The sequence below is a fragment of the Mustela nigripes genome, chromosome 4, assembly GCF_022355385.1.
Source record: "Mustela nigripes isolate SB6536 chromosome 4, MUSNIG.SB6536, whole genome shotgun sequence".
NCBI lineage: Eukaryota > Metazoa > Chordata > Mammalia > Carnivora > Mustelidae > Mustela > Mustela nigripes.
This window is the reverse complement of record NC_081560.1, coordinates 37,244,010-37,266,476: the sequence shown is the minus strand read 5'-3', so window position 1 is coordinate 37,266,476 and position 22,467 is coordinate 37,244,010. Positions and strand designations below refer to the sequence as shown.

At 41.1% G+C, this 22,467-nt stretch overlaps 1 protein-coding gene across 3 annotated transcripts in view; it reads right to left on the bottom strand.

The window, feature by feature from the left end:
* DOCK4 (dedicator of cytokinesis 4) overlaps positions 1-22,467 on the bottom strand; it is a 431,767-nt gene that overhangs the window by 38,234 nt on the left and 371,066 nt on the right. For all 3 annotated transcript variants that reach the window (XM_059396554.1, XM_059396556.1, XM_059396555.1), the window contains 5 exons: positions 18,294-18,387; positions 9,593-9,741; positions 7,819-7,905; positions 5,929-6,033; positions 1,069-1,210 (listed from right to left, as the gene is read on the bottom strand). In XM_059396554.1, coding sequence (XP_059252537.1) covers positions 1,069-1,210; positions 5,929-6,033; positions 7,819-7,905; positions 9,593-9,741; positions 18,294-18,387 — 577 coding nt within the window. The remainder of the gene's footprint in view (positions 1-1,068; positions 1,211-5,928; positions 6,034-7,818; positions 7,906-9,592; positions 9,742-18,293; positions 18,388-22,467) is intronic.

Genomic DNA, 22,467 nt, shown 5'->3' with positions numbered 1-22,467 from the left:
GACCATTTTATCTTTAGTCCATGCATGGCCCCTCTTAATTTAATGTTTGTAAAATAATGTATAAACATCCATGCAACCATGACCAAGGACATGGCCAGTTCTGACAGTGATTTATATTTACCTGTGTGATGATCTGTGTCTCCAGCCTTCCCACACTTGTGGTATCACTCTCCCAAAGCTTGTACTGATAAGCAAAGTGTTTTTGTGGTTGATACTTTAAAAAGTACATTAAAGGGGTATCACAGGAATCACTGAACACTACATCTAAAACTAACTGATGTACTGTGTGTTGGCTTATTGAATGTAAATCTAAATTTTAAAAAGGAGGTATCCTATTTACTTGTATATTTACCTTCTTCTCTTCTCATTCAAAGAAGGATAGCAAAACCTTTTCCCTTAATTTCTTGCTTCTGCTGCATTTTATTTTCTACTTTGAAATGGTATCCATGATTATCAATGGGCCTTTCTTGTCTTCTCCCAGATCTTAAGTTTAGGGAAGAGAGAGAAGCATTCACGAAGGAGTGCCGGGGTGAATTCCCTTTGTCTCCAGCGCCTGGGTAATTTCAGTTGAGTTGTTCGTATTTAGATAATTGAAGTGTCAATTATATAGCATTCATCAAAGGCTGTCCAAAATGCCATGGCCAAGAATTCCCCAAAGATATTAAGGTACCTCCTTCTCTGCACTTCCTTCCAGAATAAAAATATCAAGGGGAAAGAGGGTGAATGATAGGTGCCATCCACAGGATATGTTGGAGGAAAATTATTCTAAGGGAAATCACTAAAAGAAGCTTTAAAAGCAGGGTGGAGATAGGGAAGATAGGGAAGTTTTAATTAAAAGGAAAAAAAAATTCTTTACCAGAATCCTTAAGGGATTTCCTTTCCACTGACACTGTGACAATAATGAGAATAATTCTGTTCAGAAGGCGCTAAGCTAAAATCAAGATGAGTGAGAAAGAGGGAGAGAGTGGGAACACAGCAAAGGGGCCAGAGGCTTTCCTTGCAGGAAATTGTTCTGCGGCTAACGGCCCGTGGCTCTAGCTGCAGTGCAGCCCGTCTAGGTGTGGATACACTGAGCTTCCGCTTGGAAGATGGTCTCGTCGGGCTGGTTGGCGTGCTGCATGGCGATGGCGTGGGGGAACTCATTCAGCATTCTCTGTTGGAAGGCCTCCAGCCTTTCGTAGTCATGCCCTCGACACACAAACTCCTTATTCTGGAGGCGAAATAAACAAAGAAATGAGGGCGACATAATGGAGTGTGTTAATTACAGAGAGAAGCCAAGAAAGAAGACCCTGGCAGGAAGTGAGCACATGCCTCACATCTATACACAGTAACAGAAAAAAAAAAAAAAAAGCAAAACAATCTGAAAAATTTGCCCAGATATGAAAAATGAGGGGCAAGGATCAGGAACTTTACTCTCCATTGCTTTTGGTCAGAGCCACCAGCATGTGCCATTCCTCCCAGTTCATGTGCTAAGGTGTAAAGAGGCATCAGATTCTCAGAGCACCAAACCATGAATCATGTTCCCTCTAAATGCTAATGAGCGCATATGTTAAAGGTTTTTTTTGTTTTGTTTTGTTTTGTTTTCTTGTTTTGTTTTTTACTATAAGCAGAGTTTAGTGGATAAATTCTCAATGTGGAGGGAAAGAAAGTAAATGCGATCTCCAAAAATGCATTTTATTGCATTCTTTATGAAAGCTGCAGAGATGGGCCTCCACACTGGATCGTGCCATGGAAGAAAGGAAAGCTGAGCCAGTTTGCATTCCCACTCTCAGCAGGCCTGGCACTGGAAGCTTCTCTGCCATCACCAACCCAGCTCGGCTTCCTGTGGCCAAGAATCTTATTTACTGGCCCAAACTGAGATTTAGGATTTTCAGGGATTTGCCAAATGTTGGACACATTTTTAAAAAATTTTTGTTGTTGTTGTTGTTCGCTTGTTTGGTAAGATGTGTAAGTACTCTGTGGGCTGGGACTATCTCTTATTCAGGTAGAAATGGTGAAGGTTGTCCTTGAGGTAGGCTAGAGAGCTGGAAAGGACGGCAGGTTTCCTTAAAACACCTCACTGGGGCGCCCTGGTGGCTCAGTTGGTTAAGCCGCTGCTTTTGGCTCAGGTCATGATCCCAGGGTTGTGGGATCGAGTCCTGCATCGGGCTCCTTGCTCAGTGGGGAGCCTGCTTCTCTCTCTGCCTCTGCTTGCTTGTGCTCTCTCTCTCTCTCTCTAATAAATAAATAAAATCTTAAAAAAAAAAAAAAAGCACCTCTCTTTAGGAGAAAGAGGGAGCGGTTCGTGGCCTGAGGAGCTAGCTAAGGCCCAAGGTTCTCAGCATTTCTCAGCCTGATGAGGTTCCTACGATTGAACAAATGCCCTGAGGAACAAATCTGAGCTAGAGGCAGGGGGCTGAGGACTGCAGCTGAGAAAAAGCAGCTGCAGGCAAGCAGAGGAAACAGCGGGGAGTGGGCTCTGAAAAACTGCTGCCAATACTCACAAACCCTCAAGTCACGATCCTTTGGTAACACAGGCAAAGACGGACTACCTAGAAATCAGGACCCCCACACAATCCTGTGTTTAAGACTTTCTACAGAAAAGAAGGTATACCTTCTGATGCTATATATTTTTTATTCTACTCAAAAGATAATAAATTTGCTTGATACAATAAGACCATGCACATATATCTATGGTGCATATTACAGAAGTCCCCAAATAAATATCCAAGTACTCTAATAACTACAACCTTTTTAAGGCAATGCTTACATATTATAGCAGTTTATAAAACCAGGGGTTACTTTAAGCATATAATCATTCAGCAGTGTTAGGAAGTCATCCTGAAATGAATTTGGGGATACAATGGAGTTGTCAAGAAATGAAAAGGAATGAAGCATTTCCCCCATCAATACATTTTTTTTTTTAAATCACAGCTTTGAGATACAGTTCACATACCATAAAATATACCCTTTTGAAAGTTTTTAGTATATTCACAGAGCAACTATCACGACTATTGAACGTGAGAACATTTCATTACCCTGAAGAGAAACTCGTACCCATGCGCAGTCGCTCCCTGTTTCCTCCGCCAACCCCCGACCTCTGAAACCACTTATCTACTTGCTGTGTCTATGGGTTTGCCCATTCGGGACATTTCATACAAATGGAATCATACAACATGTAGTCTTTTGTGACTGGCTTCTTTCACTTAACATGTACTTAAGGTTCGTCCACTTTGTAGCATATGTAAGTACTTCATTCCTTCCTTATTGCTAAATATCCCACTGCATAGATATACCATATGTTGTTTATCCATTCATCACCAGCTGATGGATATTTGGGCTGCTTCTAGTTTTTGGCAATAGTGAATAATGTTGCTATGAACATTTGTGTAGAGTTCTTTGTGTGAACATATGTTTTCAATTCTCTTGAGTATATACCTAGGAGTAGAATTGCTGGGTCACATTTGTTCACACTTAAATTTTTTTAATTGTCTTTTTCTTCTGAAAAGGAAATACATATCTCTGGTAAAAACAAAACAAAGCAAAACAAAACAAAAACCCAAACAGTAGAGAGCATACAATGAAAAGTCAATCTCTCATCCTTGACCTTGGTCATTCTCTTCAGACAAATCACTACTCAGAGATACCCTGTGCATAAAGAGATGGTCAATTTTTCATAAGGGTTAAAAAAAAAAACTATTTAGATCATATGCTTATATAAATGTATTAATTTATTGCAACTTCAAAAATTATCTTGGAATTTATCAATGAGGAAATCTTTAATGTTGATATTTGCTTGTTTTTTAATTGATGGACAGACTAGAATCTGATTTCCTAAAAAGAGATCCAGCCCCATAATTCTGAAAAGTGTGGTGCCCTTTAGAAACCAATAGAGGGTGACCCTTCTCTTCGTTTTGAAGAAAATGCCATTTTCTTCAAAAATGGCAAAAAAAAAAAAAAACCCAACAGAAAATGCTGTTTTGAAAAGACTATTAACATAGGTTGATTTATTCCAATCGACTTTGTAATAAAATTTATTTTATTAGCCAATTCAGTTTTCTACTTTGCTAAATTCTCTTTAAAATTGTGGCTCCTAAACTACTTCTGATTAAAAAAAAAAAGCTTTACACTTTTAATTATCACGGTTTCATTTATAAGATAAATGGGTCTAAGTCTAAGATACTTCACAGTGCACTTGCTAGCTGAACTCAGAATTTGATCAATATGACCACATTATGACTATAATATGACTTTTGCAGGCCCCTTCCTCTATAAAAATGTATTAAAAGTCATACTGAGAGACTGATTTGGTATAGGGACAAATAAATACATAATCTAATGTATAATATACAAGTTAATATACATTATAACAAGTTCTTCAGCCAAAAAAACCTCACTTTTTTCTTCTGATCTTTAAAAGAAATTAAAATACTTTTGTAGGCAATATTATGAATTATAAACACTGTACCCTGAGTATCATGAGGAAGAAAAAGTAATCTTCTACTTTGCCTGATTTTGAGCCAAGAAAGGAAGGGGATGTGCTGCACCAGAGTCACGTCTGGACCTTCCTGTGGGGTCTCCAGCCCTCTGTGCTAGACTGGCCCCCTTCTCCCACCACAAGGATCCTGGCCATGTACACTAGGAAGGGGGCTGCTGATGACAGCCCTGGCCTAGAATGTCCACTTTCAAAACTCAGTCTTTCAAAGTCAGCAAGTGTCCTAAATTTATCTCTGTTTTTGATCCAGAATCAAGCTTTCCTCTGTCCTCAGGTCCATCTGCAGAGTCAGCTTTGTGACCATCTACACCAACATGCAGACTCCCTTTTAACCCAACAAGGAGATTTGACTCACGTCTGCATGGCACCAAAATACACAGTCCCTTCAACCAACCTGTCATTTGAGTGTATGCTCAATGTAACACTAAAATGAATTTTTGCTCATGGTGTTTGGAAAATGTGGGCTCTAGTTCTATATTTAGTGTGCATGTATATACATACAAACTTTATAGGTAAATATATAAATTAACAAATACATATAAAACTCTCATTCTAAAAGGGAGACAAGTTAAAGTTGTTTGTTTAATAACAAATAACAAAGTCCAGTCTTCCTCTTCTCCCTCCTCCTCCAAGTACCCCCGTCTTATACGTATTCATAAGTGCTGGCAGTTACAGCAGGATACAGGGCCACACAGTTACCAAAGCATTTGTATGCTGAGATTTAGAGTTTGGAATGAATTCACTCAATTTCTAAAGTATTCCCAAAACTTTTCCTCAGTTACGTGGGGAGGTACATTTCCTCTCTTCTCATATAAGTAAGTGTAAGTAAGATTTTATACCATGAAGGGTTAAGATAAGCCTTCAAGCTTGTAACATACAACTTGGCACAATGTAAAAAATGGTAAGAACAGAGTCAAGTATTTTATGATCCACAAGGTACCTTAGTGTCTAGAAGACTTACTTTAGTAGAATTAGTTTATACTAGCAATAAAGAGCATCTCTTGGCTGGGTGACATTTACCTTTTCACAAAACCACTAACTGGGCTCTTTACGTGATTCTGGAGGGAGTTTCTACGGGACGTGAGACTGCAGTGTTTTATGTCACCTGCAATGCCTTGACATTTTTCTCTGCTGCTAACTCTATGGACATCACAGACTGCACAGAATAGTAAACAGCAGTCCCACAGGGGAGCAGCTATAGTGACCAAAGACTGCTCATAAGATATAGTGCATTTAGAAATTTAGAAAAAAAAAATAAAACTATTGTTTGATAACTTGGGAAATTATTCAAAACAAGGTATTCTAGATTTAGTACGGTGTCTGCACACTAAAAACATTAAAGGAAAATCTCTTATTGTTCTAAAAGGACAAAATGTCTTCAAACATCTTGGTTTTCTTGAGTGGCATATCTATTTTAGAAGTATAACAACAAATTAAATAGTGTATTAACTTACTCTTAAGAAGAATGGAAATTTTTTCCCGTAAAATCCAACTCTGAAGAACTCTGGTTCAAGACGTTGCTGGTCCATAATCTTGTCATACAAAGAGGCTTCCATCATCTAGGAAAGCAGAAGAGAATTCTAAGAATTTTACCTCATCCTTCAGCTCTCCCTGTTTCTAGAAGAGGATATTTATTCTTTATGAAGAAGAACTTAATTGTAGTGTTCAGTTTTCAGAAAAGAAGGTTTAACTCCCTTTTTATGCTTTAAGGCAGGGATCAGCAAAATGATTCTGGAAATGGCCAGAGAATAAAGAATATAGGCTTTTCAGGCCATATGGTCCCTGTCATAACCGCTCAGTCCTGCCAGTTACACTGGCTACAGGTTGCTGACCCTGCCTTTAAAGGATCAAATATTATTCCACGTTCTCACCAAAGAAAATAATTTCTATGCACAAAGCCTATCAAGAAAATATTTTCTTCACAATTAAATGAAGATGAACATGAATTTTTTTAAAAAAATGAATGAACTATTAGAGGCCCAATCTTTCTGGAAAATTCTAGCACTAGATGTACTCACCTGTGGATTTGGTTCTTCTTGGTCATGGTAATTCAGGACATTTGGAAGGTGCAAGCTTGCACAGGCTGGACAGGGATAAACCGAACCCGAGGAGACCCATCATGCAAAGTGCTGTCTGGGCTGAAAACTCTTAAGTGTATCTCTAACAATGTCGGCACTATGACGCACATAAAGCTTATGGTTTTCCATTCATGGTATTATCATCCCCAGGGTTTATAGAGAAAGACTAATATTGCTCTTGAAAACTTCTCCCCCTCCCCCTGCCCCCACTAACAGCACCCCAAAGAGCAGTTGGCATGAAGTGTAATGCTCTCGGTTTATAAAAATCGGAGTGACTATGGTACCCAAGGGCTCTCCCGGGTAAACACTATAACCTCGCTTCTGTTACAGGGGGTGTATGCCAAGAGAAGCACAGACATGTTTTTATATAGAACCGCAGTGCCTGCCAGAGCTAGCATGATGGACTGAAGTTGAAACAAGGTTTTTGTTTTTTTTTCTTCTTCGTTGATTTTCATGTTAGGAGAAACACTGATGAACTTCTGGCATGAAATACTATACCAGCTCCTGCAGGCTGAGTGAGCTACTTGTGGGGTATGGGGTTTTACGAGCTGTTAAAGGTTGACAATTTCATCTCATAAACCCCTACTGCAGAATTAAAAGGCAACATTATAATCTTTCTATTTTAGAAACCCTGCAGAACTTAAGTGTGATAAGAGGACACAAAATGATCATGGCTCTGAAGAGTAAGGACTCAGGGAGCAAGAGGGACCCATTTGAACCTGAAAAGAAAAGAAGGGACAAAATGTTTGGTTCAGGAGCACAGAATACTGAACTCCCTGGGTTCTTGGGTACCAAGCCCTTGGTTCTGGTATCGCACATAACACATGTTGCTACAGCTAAAGAAAGAAGACATCTGTAGAATTTAGCCTTGAAGTGGTCGGAAATGGGTCAGCTAGCCACGTCTACTGTTTGTGCAGACTGGGGTCTAAGAATGGTACATTGTGGTAGAGATTTGCCGACAAGCGAGCGTCTCTTCAAACAGCACAGAGACTTCTCAGCAAACGAAAAGAATCAATCATGGATTAGATTGCACACTGCAGACGTGATGTTTAGAAGAGATCAAAGGCTCACTTCCATGTACTAATTAGAAGCCTTTGCTGTTTCTCTGTTTTAACACTGAGTACGCTGCAGAGGAAAGACTTCCCTTAAACAAGCTTTCTGCACGACAGGTCGGGATGATCACAAAGTTAGTTTTACAGAACAATACTGGAAAGTGAATGACAAAAGTATGCCTTTGCCTGATGGGCGTGCATCCAGGCTCCTTACCCTCATCTTGCTCAGGTTTCTGTAGTCATAATAACTCTCATACTGTTCCGCGATCTTCCGGCACAAGACGATGCCATTCTCCCAACACTGTGGACAAACAAATGATACAAACATGAATGGTCCCACAACATTCACTCATTTCCACCCAGAGGACAGAGTGGGACTGCTTTCAGAACACCAGGTCTAACTTCTTAATCTCTACAGTCTACCTTGAATAGTACCACTGCCACTTGAAGCTTGATACCAGCATGCAATTAACATGTAAATTATTAAAAATCTTTAGGAAGTGAGAAAATACAATCCACCACAACAGGCATGAACATATGGTGTGCAAACATTTTCTGGAACCATGTCAGAATCATCATCTTGAAATAACTACAGTTCCACAATGGCCAAGTAGATGAATAAACGGGCCCTCGGTGCTAAGCGGGGAATTACCACTGACCCCTAAGGCCCAATTATCCACAGCTGGCATGCTCGAGCCCTTGCTTGGCTCAACTGCACTTGTAAATTGTGAGGATCTAACCCAGCTGGTTACTCTCGGCAGAAATGCAAAAATTCTTTCTTCTAGCCCAAGGGTCATCAAACTTTTTCTACACAAGGCCAGACAGTAAATAATTCGGGCTTGGTGGGCGACACGGTCCTTGTCACAACTACCCAACTCCACCATTAAAGCACAAAAGCAGGCACAGTGAATAAGCGTGTCTGTGCTGTAATAACATTATTATCTAGGAACACCAAAATGCGAATTTCATGTAATTTTCATCTGTCAGATATTCTTTTTCTTGCCATATCTTTCAAACACTTTCAAATGTAAAAGCAATTCTTAGGATGTGGGTGGTGCATAAATGCTGGGGGCTGAGCCATTCGACACATGGGCCATCGTTTGTAACCCCCGATCTAGTGAAAAACCCCTTTGAAGGGCCAAAACAAGCACAACAGGATTTTATAACAGCTTATAGATGGAAACTTCACTGGAGGAGGACACAAAGGCATTTCCTTGCTATTAATGTAACAAATCATATGTCAGGGTATTTAGATACATAATAAAGGACGATAGGAAAGAGGCAATTTCCTTGCATCAAGTTATGCAATTATGTTTTGTAAAAGGACAGCCGCTGTTTGTATTTTCGTCTCCTGTTTAACCTTAGCATTTTGGGAGATATATTTAAATCTAAGACACGTATCACCAAAGCACCCAAATGTTCAAATCAAATAAACAACTGTGGTCAGATCCTTAAGTTTTCCTAAAGGGTATTGTAAGCCCTTGAGGAGGGAGACAGAGTGGAGTGAGGTAATGGGCTGAATGGCATCATCAGGTCAGTGGGATCTTTTAAATATATGATGGGATGCCATAACATTCTTTAAACAAAGTCAGTTTCATTTATCTTCCCTTACCAAAAAAGTGGAATGGGGCAGAATGCATGCTAATTTGGGGAGGTAGCTGAGGGGTGGTTTTTCAGAGAATCAAATGCGTAGGTGTCAAAACCTCCAGACCAGTGTTTCTCAAAGTATGGCCCCAAATTTGTACACACGGCAATGTCAAGTCCTTGTTGAAGCCACAAAATCCCCTGCCTCATGCCAGACATACCCAGTCAGAATGCCTAGAGGTGGGACCTGGGGATTTTAGCAAACTCTTGGGTATTTTTAATCCTCATTAAAATCTGAGGGTACCTGGCTTGAGGAGGTGGACATGAAAAAACTATGAATGAATGGAAACATGACACCAACACAACCGCCTTGAGAGAGACCATGGGTGGGGAAGGCTACTTACTTTGCCTCGGTCAAAATTCTGGATGATAGCAAGGTGCAGGTGCTCCTTGCGTTGCCATTCTGTCTGCATGGGGTAGGTCAGGAACTCCCGGAGGGGCCGATCCGACCACTCCAACAGCTCATCGTATAATAGGAGAGTATATGCAGCCTCTGAAAGTTGAGTGGGAAGGAAATGATCAAGACAGGATCCCAAACAGCTTCCCCTCAAATGCAGCTGGCTTGGGGCAAATTGCAAAAACCATTTTTTGAATTTCATGATAATGAAGAAAAATGTTCACAACAGATGCAAGAGCCAGTTCACAAGTGATGACTTCCCCCTGGAAGATGGAATTTTCAGAGATTTGCATTTCATCTTTTGGCTCCCTATATTCATCCCCACCCCACCCCCATTTCTCTCTTTCTCTTTTCCCTCTTTCTTGCCTTCTCTTCCTTCCCATCCCTCTTCCTTATTTCTACGACGCCTCTATGCTGCTGGCATCATAAAAATGTTTGAGGATATATTGTTGGAGCTCATTCAGAGGAACAGGGAGACATGCCTTTGACTGCTGGGGATGTTCACTGGTAAATCCCTTGGGGGAGGCTACAGGCATCTTCCAAAGGGTGTGCTTAGGAAACAAGAAATGGTAATTAAATTCTTCTTGATAATAAAAGGCTGAAAAAGTTCTCTCTTTACAGAGAGAGGACTGTTGTGCATTGTGTGATACAACCCTCAGTTGGCCCCCAGAATCTTTAGTAATGGTTACTGAAGTCATTACGTGTTGGTGCAGTTGGGATTTCTTGGGAAAACATGTAAAGTGGTGGTATTCTGTATACACACATGGAAATAGTAATCCGCAGGCTAGGCACAGTTCATAGGTAGTGTCCTTAAGAGAATACTTGCCATTCTGTAGATCTCTTCCTGAATCTTAACTATGGCCAAGCAGATCGATAGGAACCAGAGTTCCTCTGTCACTGATGAAGGACTACAATAATTATTTTTTTTCCTTTAATATTGTAATGGCCAACTCATTTATTAAACGGAATAAAGTAGACGAACCCTTAAGTTATTAATCCATTTAATGACCATCCCTGTATGTCTCTTAAAGATGTAGTATTTTGTGCCAGGGCGGTACAGTCGGCTGGGTGCCCGACTGTGGATTTCAGCTTGGGTCATCATCTCGGGGTCATGAGCTCCAGCCCTGCGTGGGGCTCCATGCTCAGTGCAGTCTGCCTGAGAGTCTCTCTCCTCTCTTTGCCCCTCCCGCTCGAGCTCTCTCCCTCCTCAATAAATAAATAATCTTTTAAAAAAATGTAATAGTAGCTTTTAACACAATATCAATAAATGGTCATTCTTAGTCTTCATTTATTTGCCTTAAGAGGAACTATACATAAAGCTCCCAAGTAGCAGGTTAAGTGCTATTACCACAATGTGGTCATCTCAGTGTGTAACATGAAGTTGTAATAAGAAAGGCCTGGGTCCCTATCCCTTTTCTCTTGCCTTTTACTTGTGCAAGTCCTGTGAGGCACAGGCTCTGGCCTTTTTTCTTTGTGATTACCTTTGGTGAGCTTAGTCTCCTGGCTTCAATAACTGCAAAAGCTTTCATAGTCCACCAGCAGTCCCTTACTCTCCTCTGTTCAGTCTGCACACTGTTACCAGTCTGACCTTTCAACTGCAAAGGATCGTATTGCTCCCCTGGTTCCAAGCAGCCCGTGACTTGCAACAGCTAACAATAAATGTAGCTTTCAGAAAGGGACAGAGTAGGCTGGCCACGATCTGGTCCCTACCAACCTCTGCTCACATTTCCCAGTGTCCCTCCACACAGCACACATAAGATGGAGCTCAGCGCTTTCTCCTGAGAAGCCTCCAGCCTCCGTGGCTGGAGTCCCTTGGCCCCATCAGAGGCTTCTGCTGAAGGAAACACAATGCCTCCTTATCCGGAGGCAGCGGTACAAGAAAGCTGCCCATACAGGGACAGAGGCACCTTCCGTTTAATGGACACTTGCCAAATTCTATCTTGTGGAAGGTGAATGTGAGGCGGACAGAGGAGAGTATCCGCTAAAGGGTGCTGGCTAACTGGGCAGTTGCAGAAACAGAGCTGAATGGCCACACCGTTGGTTGCCAGCCATGAAGACTGGTTTTGATGGGACAGGAATGCTAATAATAATGGTGAGATGGGCGCTGGGTCTGAGGAGCTTCTAGTTTCCTGGGGCCTCCTGAGAGGACTTCCTGATCTTTCATTCCTTATACAGCCTTATAACAAAAGCTCAGCATCTAACAAAGCCCTGTGTGTGTCCTTGTTCCTCTGTCTACGTGAATAATCCACGGTTCCCTTCATTTACCACAGAGGTGACACCTGCAGGCCTTCAAAGATTCTCTCCTTCAAGATTTGGCCCTGTACTGTGGAATAGCTCCTTTTTCTCTTAATACACAGCTCTGGAATGATCACTTTTGTCTCTCAGTTTTCTTTTGTTTCTCCCCCAATACCTGAGATTTCAAAAAAATATCCTTGCGGCTAATCATTTCACAGTGAAAAGGATGACCAAGCACCCCTTCCTCCAGCTGAAGCCTTCAGCTGCCCACAGGTGGTGACTGAAAGAGCTATGAAGGTCAAATTCCTGGAGGCAGAAAGTAGCATGGTGGATGCCAGGGACTGGAGGGAGCAGAAAATGGGAAGCTACTGTTTCATGGGTACACGGTTTTGGTTTGCGCCTATGATAAAGTTCTGGAGAGCCGGAGCGGGGATGGTTGTGCAACCACGGGAATTCACGACGTGCCAACGGACTTAAAGACGGGTAAGACAGTAAATTCTGTGGTACGTATATTTTACCATAATAAAAAAAATTACAAGGGTGGGAGGCAACAAAGCATTTTTAGCTCATCTCAACTGCTTTCCAAATCATGCTTGCCCTGGGGCAGTCCAGGGACGAGGGGTAGATGGGGAGTGGGTATGCCGTCACCGAGTCCGGGAGGGCAAGCTGGGATTGGCAAGGCATCACAAGAATGGTGACATGGAAAGGCGTGGAGTAAGTGACACCTGTCTCAGAAACTGATTCAGGAAAATGATGATATCTCTCAGGGGTCAGGTGTGTGAAGGAAGCTACAGAAACTTTCCACAAAAGCAAACAGATATACCCTTTGAGGTGTGACCAACATAGGACAATACTGTGACAGATTTTAAACACATTAGCAAACTGTAGATGTTTTATTGCAATACATCGGATATTTATACTTTTGCATCTTAAGACAACAACAGTATGTACTGAAGAGGGAAGAATGAATCACATCGCAAATTTCCAGCAGTTTTTAAAAAAGTACTTAGAATTTTGAACAAAAGGCACCGCCACATAATTAAACATGGGCCATCTTGCTCCATCATCGTGACAAGAGTATAGTGAGGACACCCACATGTGACAAGAAAAAACAAAACATGAGAAGATAAGGCATAAATTACGAATGGAGAGCACCGTCACAAAAGGCTGCAAAGGGTTAAAGCCATTTAAACAGAATGCTCTAAAGATAGAAAAGTTTCCCCATTAATTTCAATTTCTTCAAGGACACACAAAAATGAGGACAGAGGAGAAATGAGTATAATGTGGTAGGTGAGGAGGACTTATTTCTTATGACTTTGGGGAAAATAAATACTGCAAGTTCAGTAAACAAATTAAAGAAAACCAATTTGCCCACTTCTAAAATATAATCAGACAGATTTGGACTCTGTTTCAGAGAACAGTTACATAGCTGGAAGAGCTTGTCCTTAGTTTCCTCCCTCATTTCTTTTTTTTTTTTTTTTTTTAAATATTTTATTTATTTATTTGACAGAGAGAAATCACAAGTAGATGGAGAGGCAGGCAGAGAGAGAGAGAGAGGGAAGCGGGCTCTCTGCTCAGCAGGGAGCCCGATGCGGGACTCGATCCCAGGACCCTGAGATCATGACCTGAGCTGAAGGCAGCGGCTTAACCCACTGAGCCACCCAGGCGCCCCCTCATTTCTTTTTTAATGGACTTTAAAATAACTCCACTAGGTGGTTTTCTTTGCTATAAAAACTAGCTCAAAATGTGGCTACTAACTACTATAAAAATGGTCATTTAAACTTTCAGACAACATACCTCCAAAATCTTAGTCTATTTAATCAAAACCATCAGCACCTCTGTGTGAAGATATATATAACCAATATTGAAGGAGAAAAATTTCTGTAGGTTTTAAAATTTAACTGAGTAAATTTACTGGTGATGCATTTATTTAAATCTCACATTGTAGGGGTGCCTGGGTGGCTTAGTGGGTTAAGCGTCAGACTTTTGGTTTTAGCTCAGGTCATGATCTCAGGTCCTGAGATCCAACCCAGTGTCAGGCTCCACACTGGGTATCAGGCCTTGAGATGCTCTCTCTCCCTCTGCCCCACCCCCACTACTCCCATGCTCATGCATTTGCCCTCTCTCTCTAAAAAAAAAAGAAAAAAGAATCTTACATGGGGGCGCTTGGGTGGCTCAGTGGGTTAAAGCCTCTGCCTTCGTCTCAGGTCATGATCCTGGGGTTGAGCCCCACATCAGGCTCCCTGCTCGGCGGGAGCCTGCTCCCCACCCCAACTCTCTGCCTGCCTCTCTGCCTACTTGTGATCTCTATCAAATAAATAAATACAATCTTAAAAAAAAAAATCTCACATGGCAGGGTACTAAAATGAGAACACTAAGAAGAAGAAAACATCATCCCTGTCTTCAAGGAATTCACCCTTTAACTGGAGATACTTCTACCTACCTGTGTATGCATAGAAACATACACAAACACATACACACATAACACACCCCTTATATAACTATTAAAAACAATGTGGTGGGGCGCCTAGGTGGCTCAGTTGGTTAGAGGCTGCCTTCAGCTCAGGTCATGATCTCGGGGTCCTGGGATCAAGTCCCATATCAGTCTCCTTGCTCAGTGGGGAGCCTGTTTCTCCCCCTGCTTGTGCTCTCTGACAAATAAATAATTAAAATCTTAAACAAAACAACAATGTGGTCAGTGCTTTAATGAAATTTGAAAAAGATGAAAAAGAGTTGGAACCATGAACTCAGCTCAAGAGAGAGGGATGGGGGGCGGGGCATGGAGTTGCTGTGGGAAAGAAAAGGAAAAAGAATTCCAGGAAAAGATGGTAAAGACGCATGCCCTGAAGGATGAAGACAGGGAATGTAGCCCCGAGTGGTAAGATGAGGCTGCACAGATTGGTAATGGTTTTACCATGATAGACCTTGCATAAAGAGCTTGAACTATTTTTTTTCTTTTTTCTGTAGAAACTGTACCAATTGAAAATGGTTATATCTGGAGAAGGGGCTGGTAAAATTGCCTTACAGGGCCAGGCAGTAAAACAGTTACAGTTATAATAATTTATAATCTGGCATATGGTCATTGCAACTATTTAGTTCTGCCTTTTGTAGGCGCAAAAGCAGCCACAGACAATGGCCGCGTAAGTGGGTGTGGCTGAGTTCTAATAAAACTTTCTTTACAAAATCAGGTGGCTGGTCTGCAGGCTGTAGTTTCTGTCCCCTGTTCTGGTGCTAATTAAGAAACAGCCGGGGAGCGGGGCGGGGGGGGGGGGGGGGGGGAGGAAACAACCCAGGTGTGAGATGATGAAGGCCTAACTGAGGCAGAGTGAGTGGGAACAGTGAAAAGGACGTGGCTTTGAGAGATTGTTAAGAAGGGAAATCACCAGAAAATGGTGACTGATTATTTGAGGGAGGCTCAGAGATACCAAAGAGCACATCAAGGTCTCCACACTGAGAAACAGAGATGCATTAATCGATACAGGGAAATTATAGCTGGAAGCATTATTTAAAATTTGGCCACACAAGGACCATTTCAGAAAGGATCACTTTCTTTTAAAGCTGGAGAAGAGGCCACAATTCAGGAGTTCCTGGGAAGAACAGTGCGGCAAAAGACTCAGATTTATAGTTCCTACATTCAGTTAAAGGGTTCTTTTCTGGTTACGATATGTGAGCTCTTTGCATCGTATCTTTCCCCCACTAAAAACCCTAGGCAGGATATATAAGGCAACTCTTGGAAGACTCTGAAGAGTAAATGAGAGAAGGTGGGCAGAGTAAGAAAATCAATACTGAAAGAATGACCATAGAATAGTGAGTTTGCGGTTTTTATTTTTTCGCCTTTCATATCTCCTGGCTTCGCTGTCCTGGTCTCCTGGAACTACAAAGGGAAACGGACATAAAAAGCTCCCCAGGAAAGCTCCTCTGGTCAGAGGACTGAGAAGAGAACCCTCCTGGGGTTTGGAGTCCTTTTGACCCTTCTAGCTTCCTTTGAGTCCTGGGAACTAGCGCAAAGCTGCAGAGTGCACAGTGTGGGCATCATGGCAGCAGAGGCGTCCATGGGTTTTTTTATGTTTGGTGCTTGGCCCCCAGAAGACCAGCTGTCGGGAATGCATCCCAATGTAGGGAGGATCAAGTCTTGGCTTTTACTAATTTGCTTCAGATTAAGTGAGAGTGCTAGGAAAAGGAGTCCTTGGGAGATAGTAAAAGTGAGGAAGATCACAGAGAGAAAGGGATTTTTAAATGTTGCGTACAATGTCCTGAGCTCACTTGCAAGCTGCACGTATATTGAACAGACAAGAATCAATATAACAAAGATTTTGAGACATGAACTATGGTACAGACCACTGGTTAGGTCCCAGGCTCTCTCCAGGTGACATATATGTGGGACAGACCAGAACAGTATGGAAAGGCTTTGAAAACTAAGCTAACATTGGAATCACAACCTTCAGAAGGTGGTTTAGGACTTGAGGTTTGAATCTAATTGGACTATCTGCTGAAATTAAAAAAACCCTCAATATTCTCCAGGTTTCACCAGAACCCAGAGTCTCATAATATTCAAAACGTTCGTGAAACAACCCCAAATGACTTGACATTCAAAGAAACAGGATAACCAAAAAAATTTCAAAGGAAAAAGGCAATTAACAGAGGCTAACCCCAAGATTCAGCTGTTGGATTTACAGAAATACTATGAAGAAGTTATTATAACCACGCTCCTTCAAGTAAAAGTGAACACTCTTGAACAGAAAGATACAAGTTCCCTATAAAGAAATGGAAACTAAGAAAAAAAAAAAAGAAAGAAAGAACGAAAGAAAGAAAAAGAAAAGAAAAAAGTAAAAGAAATTTTACAAATGGGTAATACAGTAACAAAAAATTTCACTGGAAGGGTTCAGAAGCTGAATGGAAATGGCACAGAAGAGCCAATCGACTTGTATACGGATCAACAGAAATGATCTAATTTGAACAAGAAAGAAGAAAAACTGGGAAAGAAAAATGAACAGAGACCCAAGAATTTACAGAATACCAAAAGGCCTAACATTCATGTCACTTGTAGTTCCAAAAGAGGACCAGTGCAGAAAATACATTTGAGGAAATAATGCCAGAAAACCTCCCAAATCTGGTGAAGGAAATAAGTCTATAAATTCAAGAAACACTGTGGACCCAGACAGGATAATCTTAAAGAAAGCCATGACCATATACATCATAATCAAACTGCCAGAAACTGAAGATAAAGTCTTGAAAGCAACCTTACACATTATACACAGGGACACAATTTAGGTGACTCCTGATCTCGCATCAGAAACCATGGAGGCCAGAAGACAGCAGGGCAATGTTTTCCAAGTACTGAAACAAAAGAACTATCCACCTAGAATTTGATAACCAGCAGATGTATCCTTCAGGGGTAAAGGCAAAACGAAGACTTCTCTGACGAAGGAACACAACGAGAATTCTTCATTGCTAGGTTTACTATTTTGTTGTTGTTCTGTTTTTGAAGATTTTATTTATTTATTTATTTATTTATTTATTTATTTATTTGAGAAAGAAAGAATCTGAAGCAGACTCTGCACCGACCACGACCGCAGAGCCGTACTCGGGACTTGATCCCACAACTGTGCAAGTGTGACCTGAGCGGAAACCAAGAGTCAGCAGCCCAACTGACTGAGCCACCCAGGCACCCTCCACCACTGGAACTACTTTAAAGAAAGACTCTTTAGGTTGAATAAAATGATAACAAAGAGGAACTGAGAACTTCCATGAAGGAAGAATGAGCAACACAAACAGTAAATATATGAGCAACAAAGACAGACCATTTAATCCTCTAAATTCTTTAAAATAGGTATGACTGTGGGGGCGCCTGGGTGGCTCAGTGGGTTAAAGCCTCTGCCTTCGGCTCAGGTCATGATCTCAGGGTCCTGGGATTGAGCCCCGCATCGGGCTCTCTGCTCAGCAGAAGCCTGCTTCCTCCTCTCTCTCTGCCTGCCTCTCTGCCTACTTGTGATCTCTGTCAAATAAATAAATAAAATCTTTAAAAAATAAAATAGGTATGACTGTTAACGTAAAAATTATGGCATTATCTGGTGGGGTTTCCAATGTATGCATACACAATATGTAGGGGAGCTACAACATAACATTATTTAACTAGAAGTGGTAAAATACCAACTGTAAGTAGGCTCCAAAAAGTGAGATACATATTTTGTACTCCCAAAAGCAACCTCCAAAAAACAATGCTGAGAGATAGAGTAAAAAAGCCAATAAATTAAAATGGAGTACCTAGAAAAATAGATCCAATGGAAAATTTCCATTATAAAGGACAAATGCTTGAGTTCCCACCTCTAATTATACAAAGCAAAGGACAGACCATGTACGATACACCAGTGTCCAGCCCACTCTCCCCAGCCGGAGCCAAAGGACAGAATTACCTGTGAAGTTTTGTGCTTTGAGATGCAGATCATAGAGTTTGTGGATGTAGCGTATATACATCTCTTCCTTGTTTAGTTCAGTCTTATAGAAGTTCTATAAAAAAGAATACAAGTATGGATTGTTCCTCAACAATCAGGTTTGCAAACAGCTGCTTTTTACTCTGTGAAGTTCCATGTTTGGAACTACAAGAATGGACACATTTTTCCATACGAATGTCTTTTTAAAAATTAAGGAAGGAGGCCCAGCGCTATACTCTTAATGCATCGTTATGTTAAACATTACCTAGCAATTTATTGGATAAGTTGGTAACGCTTGGGGAACCTTACTGCCAGCAACTCACATTTATTTTGCACTCTATTATTTTTTTGTTGGTTTTACTGCCTAGTCAACTAAAAATATATTAAAAATAACAGTGATTAATCCACTTGTTAAACCCGAGCACTGATATTCAAAGCATAGCTTAATTTCAAATTTCAAACATATTTTGCTCTGAAGAAAAAAAAGTTTCTAAGATCTATATAAGTAAGGATGAGTAAAAATAATGTAAAAGCATTTTTTTTCTTTCCCTGAAAAATCATGTAAAAGAGGATAAATGAAAATGCTCTTTTTTGGTAAGGTAGTATTCAGAGTTTCTAGCTTGTGCTGGGGTCTCAATACTTCCAGTAAAGGGATTATTAACAATAGATTTCGAACTATTATTAGAGGGGCATGTTTATGGAAAATATTTTGTTTATTTTTTAAGAAAGTACCTGAAGCTTACCAATCTTCCCTAAAATGTTTTAACATTACTGATGAAAAATTCAACTCTGACTTACCTGGACCCATTATGTTGGGTTTTTAAGGGTATAAGCTATAAACACCCACATGTACTCCTCTACCACATCGTACAAAATACCTTAGACCTCACTTAACTTAGTAAACAGGAAGAAAAATGTACATGACATGAGGTTCCAGCAAAAGCAGGCTGCTGTGAGGTTCTAAATGGGGCACTTCTTGTTGGTGGATCATTTGTACCTTACGAAATCGCTGCACAAGCCCTCTGAACTACCATCACTATTGTTGACTGATCCTGGCGGGTACGGGGAAGAAGGGAAAATGAGAGGCAATAAGGGGATAATTCTGTTGGCCTGAAGGAGTGACAGGTTTTCTTTAAGGGGGAAAGATCAGGAATTCTAAAAATCTTTTAAACGGACTAGCTAGACAGGGCTCTGGTGATGAACCAAACTAGCCAATGTGGCTGCTTAAATGGTACTTGGCTTCAAGCCCGAGGACCTTCTGTCAAATGTACCTTCTCTCCACCACCTGATACTGTCTATTCTTCAGTATGAGAACTCTTCTTACCTTGAGGCACTGACATTTAGTTGAATGCATCATAAAATTTTTTTTCTTCCAATTTATGCCATTATCCTCCCCTTTTCCTCTTGTCTCCTATAGATCTTGGCATTCCTTAAAAATCTAAGTAAATAATGCTATTCGCATCTCTCTTATTATGGCCAAAATCATTTTAATTAGCAAGAACTATTGTACCATAAACACAAGTCTAACAACCCCACAGCAGGCTTTTTACATTATTAAGGGATGATTCGCTCTAATAGCTTTTTGGTAAGAAGCAGCATTTTTTTTTGAGAACAAAATAAGTGATCACTCTGTAAATGAATAATTCTCCTTTAAAAAAAAAAAAAAAAAAAGAAGAAGAAGAAGAAAAATCTCTCCAGTCAACAGATGAGAATTTTTCACATATGTCTGGCAAAACTTGTGACACAAAGAACAAAACAATAATTACATTTCCTAGTATGAGTCATGTCAAACATTATGCATTTTTACCAATTTAACACTACAGTTTAACTTCAATCTTGTGAAGGAAGCCAGAGCTCTCCTGAAGACAATCTGGAATTAACCCTTCCAAAGAGTTAAGGAAAATCTCTAAGAGGAAGTGAGTACCTGAAGAGAACCATATTACTACTAGAAAACATCAAGAACTTTCCATATGGACTAGAAGCTAAAAAGATTAGCTTCAAAGTTATGTATTTGGCTTTGATAATAAGCGTTCTCATACTAGTCTGAAATTAGAATAGCTTTCAAAATGTTAACATTTGGGGGGCTCAGTCGGTTAAGCTTCAGCCTTTGGCTCGGGTCATGATCCCAGGGTCCTGGGATCAAGCCCCATGTTGGGCTCTCTGCTTAGTGGGGAGTCTGCCTCTCCCACTCCCCCAGTGTATGCTCTGTCTCACTCTCTCTCTCAAATAAATAAACAAAATCTTTTAAAAAAAATGCTAACATTTTCTATAAAGACTGTTCTTGGTCAATGCAAAGCCAAAAGGATAAATTCTTCGTGTCAAGTGAATCCTACTGGGGCCACTGATTTTATTAGGTCTCTAGCTTATTCCTACTGGGGGACTACACATATTTTAGGCAGAGCATTCATTCCTTCATCCAGAGAAACAATCTCTTCTGCTACACCAACTGAGGAAGTGAACCTGGAGTCTGCATGTACCTGTTAACCTCTACACGGAGCGCACTGTGGAGGAAGATGGAGACAAGGGAAGGAGATTCTTCTGGAAAAAAGTACAGGTTGTCCTTTGAGGTTATTTATGAAACTTTGTGGTCAGCTTTGGGGAAAAGCCAGGGTTAAGCTGATGGACTAAGACTAAAAGTGACAGAGCGGGGCGCCTGGGTGGCTCAGTGGGTTAAGCCGCTGCCTTCGGCTCAGGTCATGATCTCAGAGTCCTGGGATCGAGTCCCGCATCGGGCTCTCTGCTCAGCGGAGAGCCTGCTTCCCTCTCTCTCTCTCTGCCTGCCTCTCCATCTACTTGTGATTTCTCTCTGTCAAATAAATAAATAAAATCTTTAAAAAAAAAATAAATAAAATAAAAGTGACAGAGCACTGGGTCTTCTGCCCAAACACTGATGACCAGGTAGGGATACAGAGGCAGCTTGGGCTGAGGCTCTCGAATGTGTAAAAGGCTGGCAGCAGCAGGCAAGACACTGGGAAAACACATGCAGGAGACTTAAAAGTGGTAATGATGATGCTCAAAGGTTAGACATGAGAACTCCGATGGGAGGTGAGTTGGGCTGACCTCGGGGGTCTGGTCCGGTGGCCTGAGGTCACTGTGGGGTCTGATGACAAAAATTATGTCAAAAAGTGTACCACAAGATGGGGCCAGATAGAGGACTCTCAGGTCTCACTATTTCTAGTGACTGATTTCGGAGGTGGAAAAGTGGGACAGGCGTTCACAATGAGGAACAAGCCGTGGGTGTGGTCAGGAAGGACAGAGGCATCTACCTGGAGGCGAGCCTAGTGCAGTGAGGGACACGGACTAGGGTAACTGGTAACAAAGGAGCAGAAGTCCTGTGCTTCGACGAGGGGCTGTGAAGGGAATAAACAGAGCAGACTGGAAAGACTGAAGCTGGTGAGCGAGGACAAGACAGATGAGAGTGGGGACAAAAGACACTTCTGAGGTGCCGGCAAAGAGAGACCCGCAGGGCGTGTGAGGGATTCCGACCATCAGAGTCAGAAGAACGTCTGCACAAGGACTCAGAACAGCTGTGAGGTTTCAGCTCTTCTGCAACATACGAAAAAGAAACCCTGGCTCTCACACATTTAGACCTGAAAGCAGTCACATATTTCTGTATTTCATATCTGACTAAGGGAAACTTCCAAGAGCATCAATATACCCGATATTAAAATGTAAAAAAAAAAATGAATGTCTCTATGTATGGTCATTTTTCAGCTCTGCGGTGAGGATACCATCCTATTTAACACTTAGGGAGGAGACATTTTAATACAATTGAGTGTTCCAGGACAATCATGGGGTAGCCTGTTTTCCTTACATAATATTTAATTATACTCCTAAAAAATGTCCTCTTTGGGTGATCAATTAATATGCTTATCTTAGTTATGATGCAAAACTTCACAAGAATGGTATTAGACACTTAATTTGCAAACAAGTTAGTGAAAATTAGTGTGTTAAACAGAAACTGTCATTTGTTCACCAAAGAAGAGATGACTAATATTCATTAAGATGTAGAATGAATATAAAAACAAGGACAGAAACTGTCTACACAGAAGTAGAAAGAGCTCTATCCAGGGATGTTGTGCCTTTTTCTAGGAGAGCCATAAAAGACTCCCGGAGGGTAAAGTGCCACAGGATGGGAGGGGGCATCGCTCTCTGA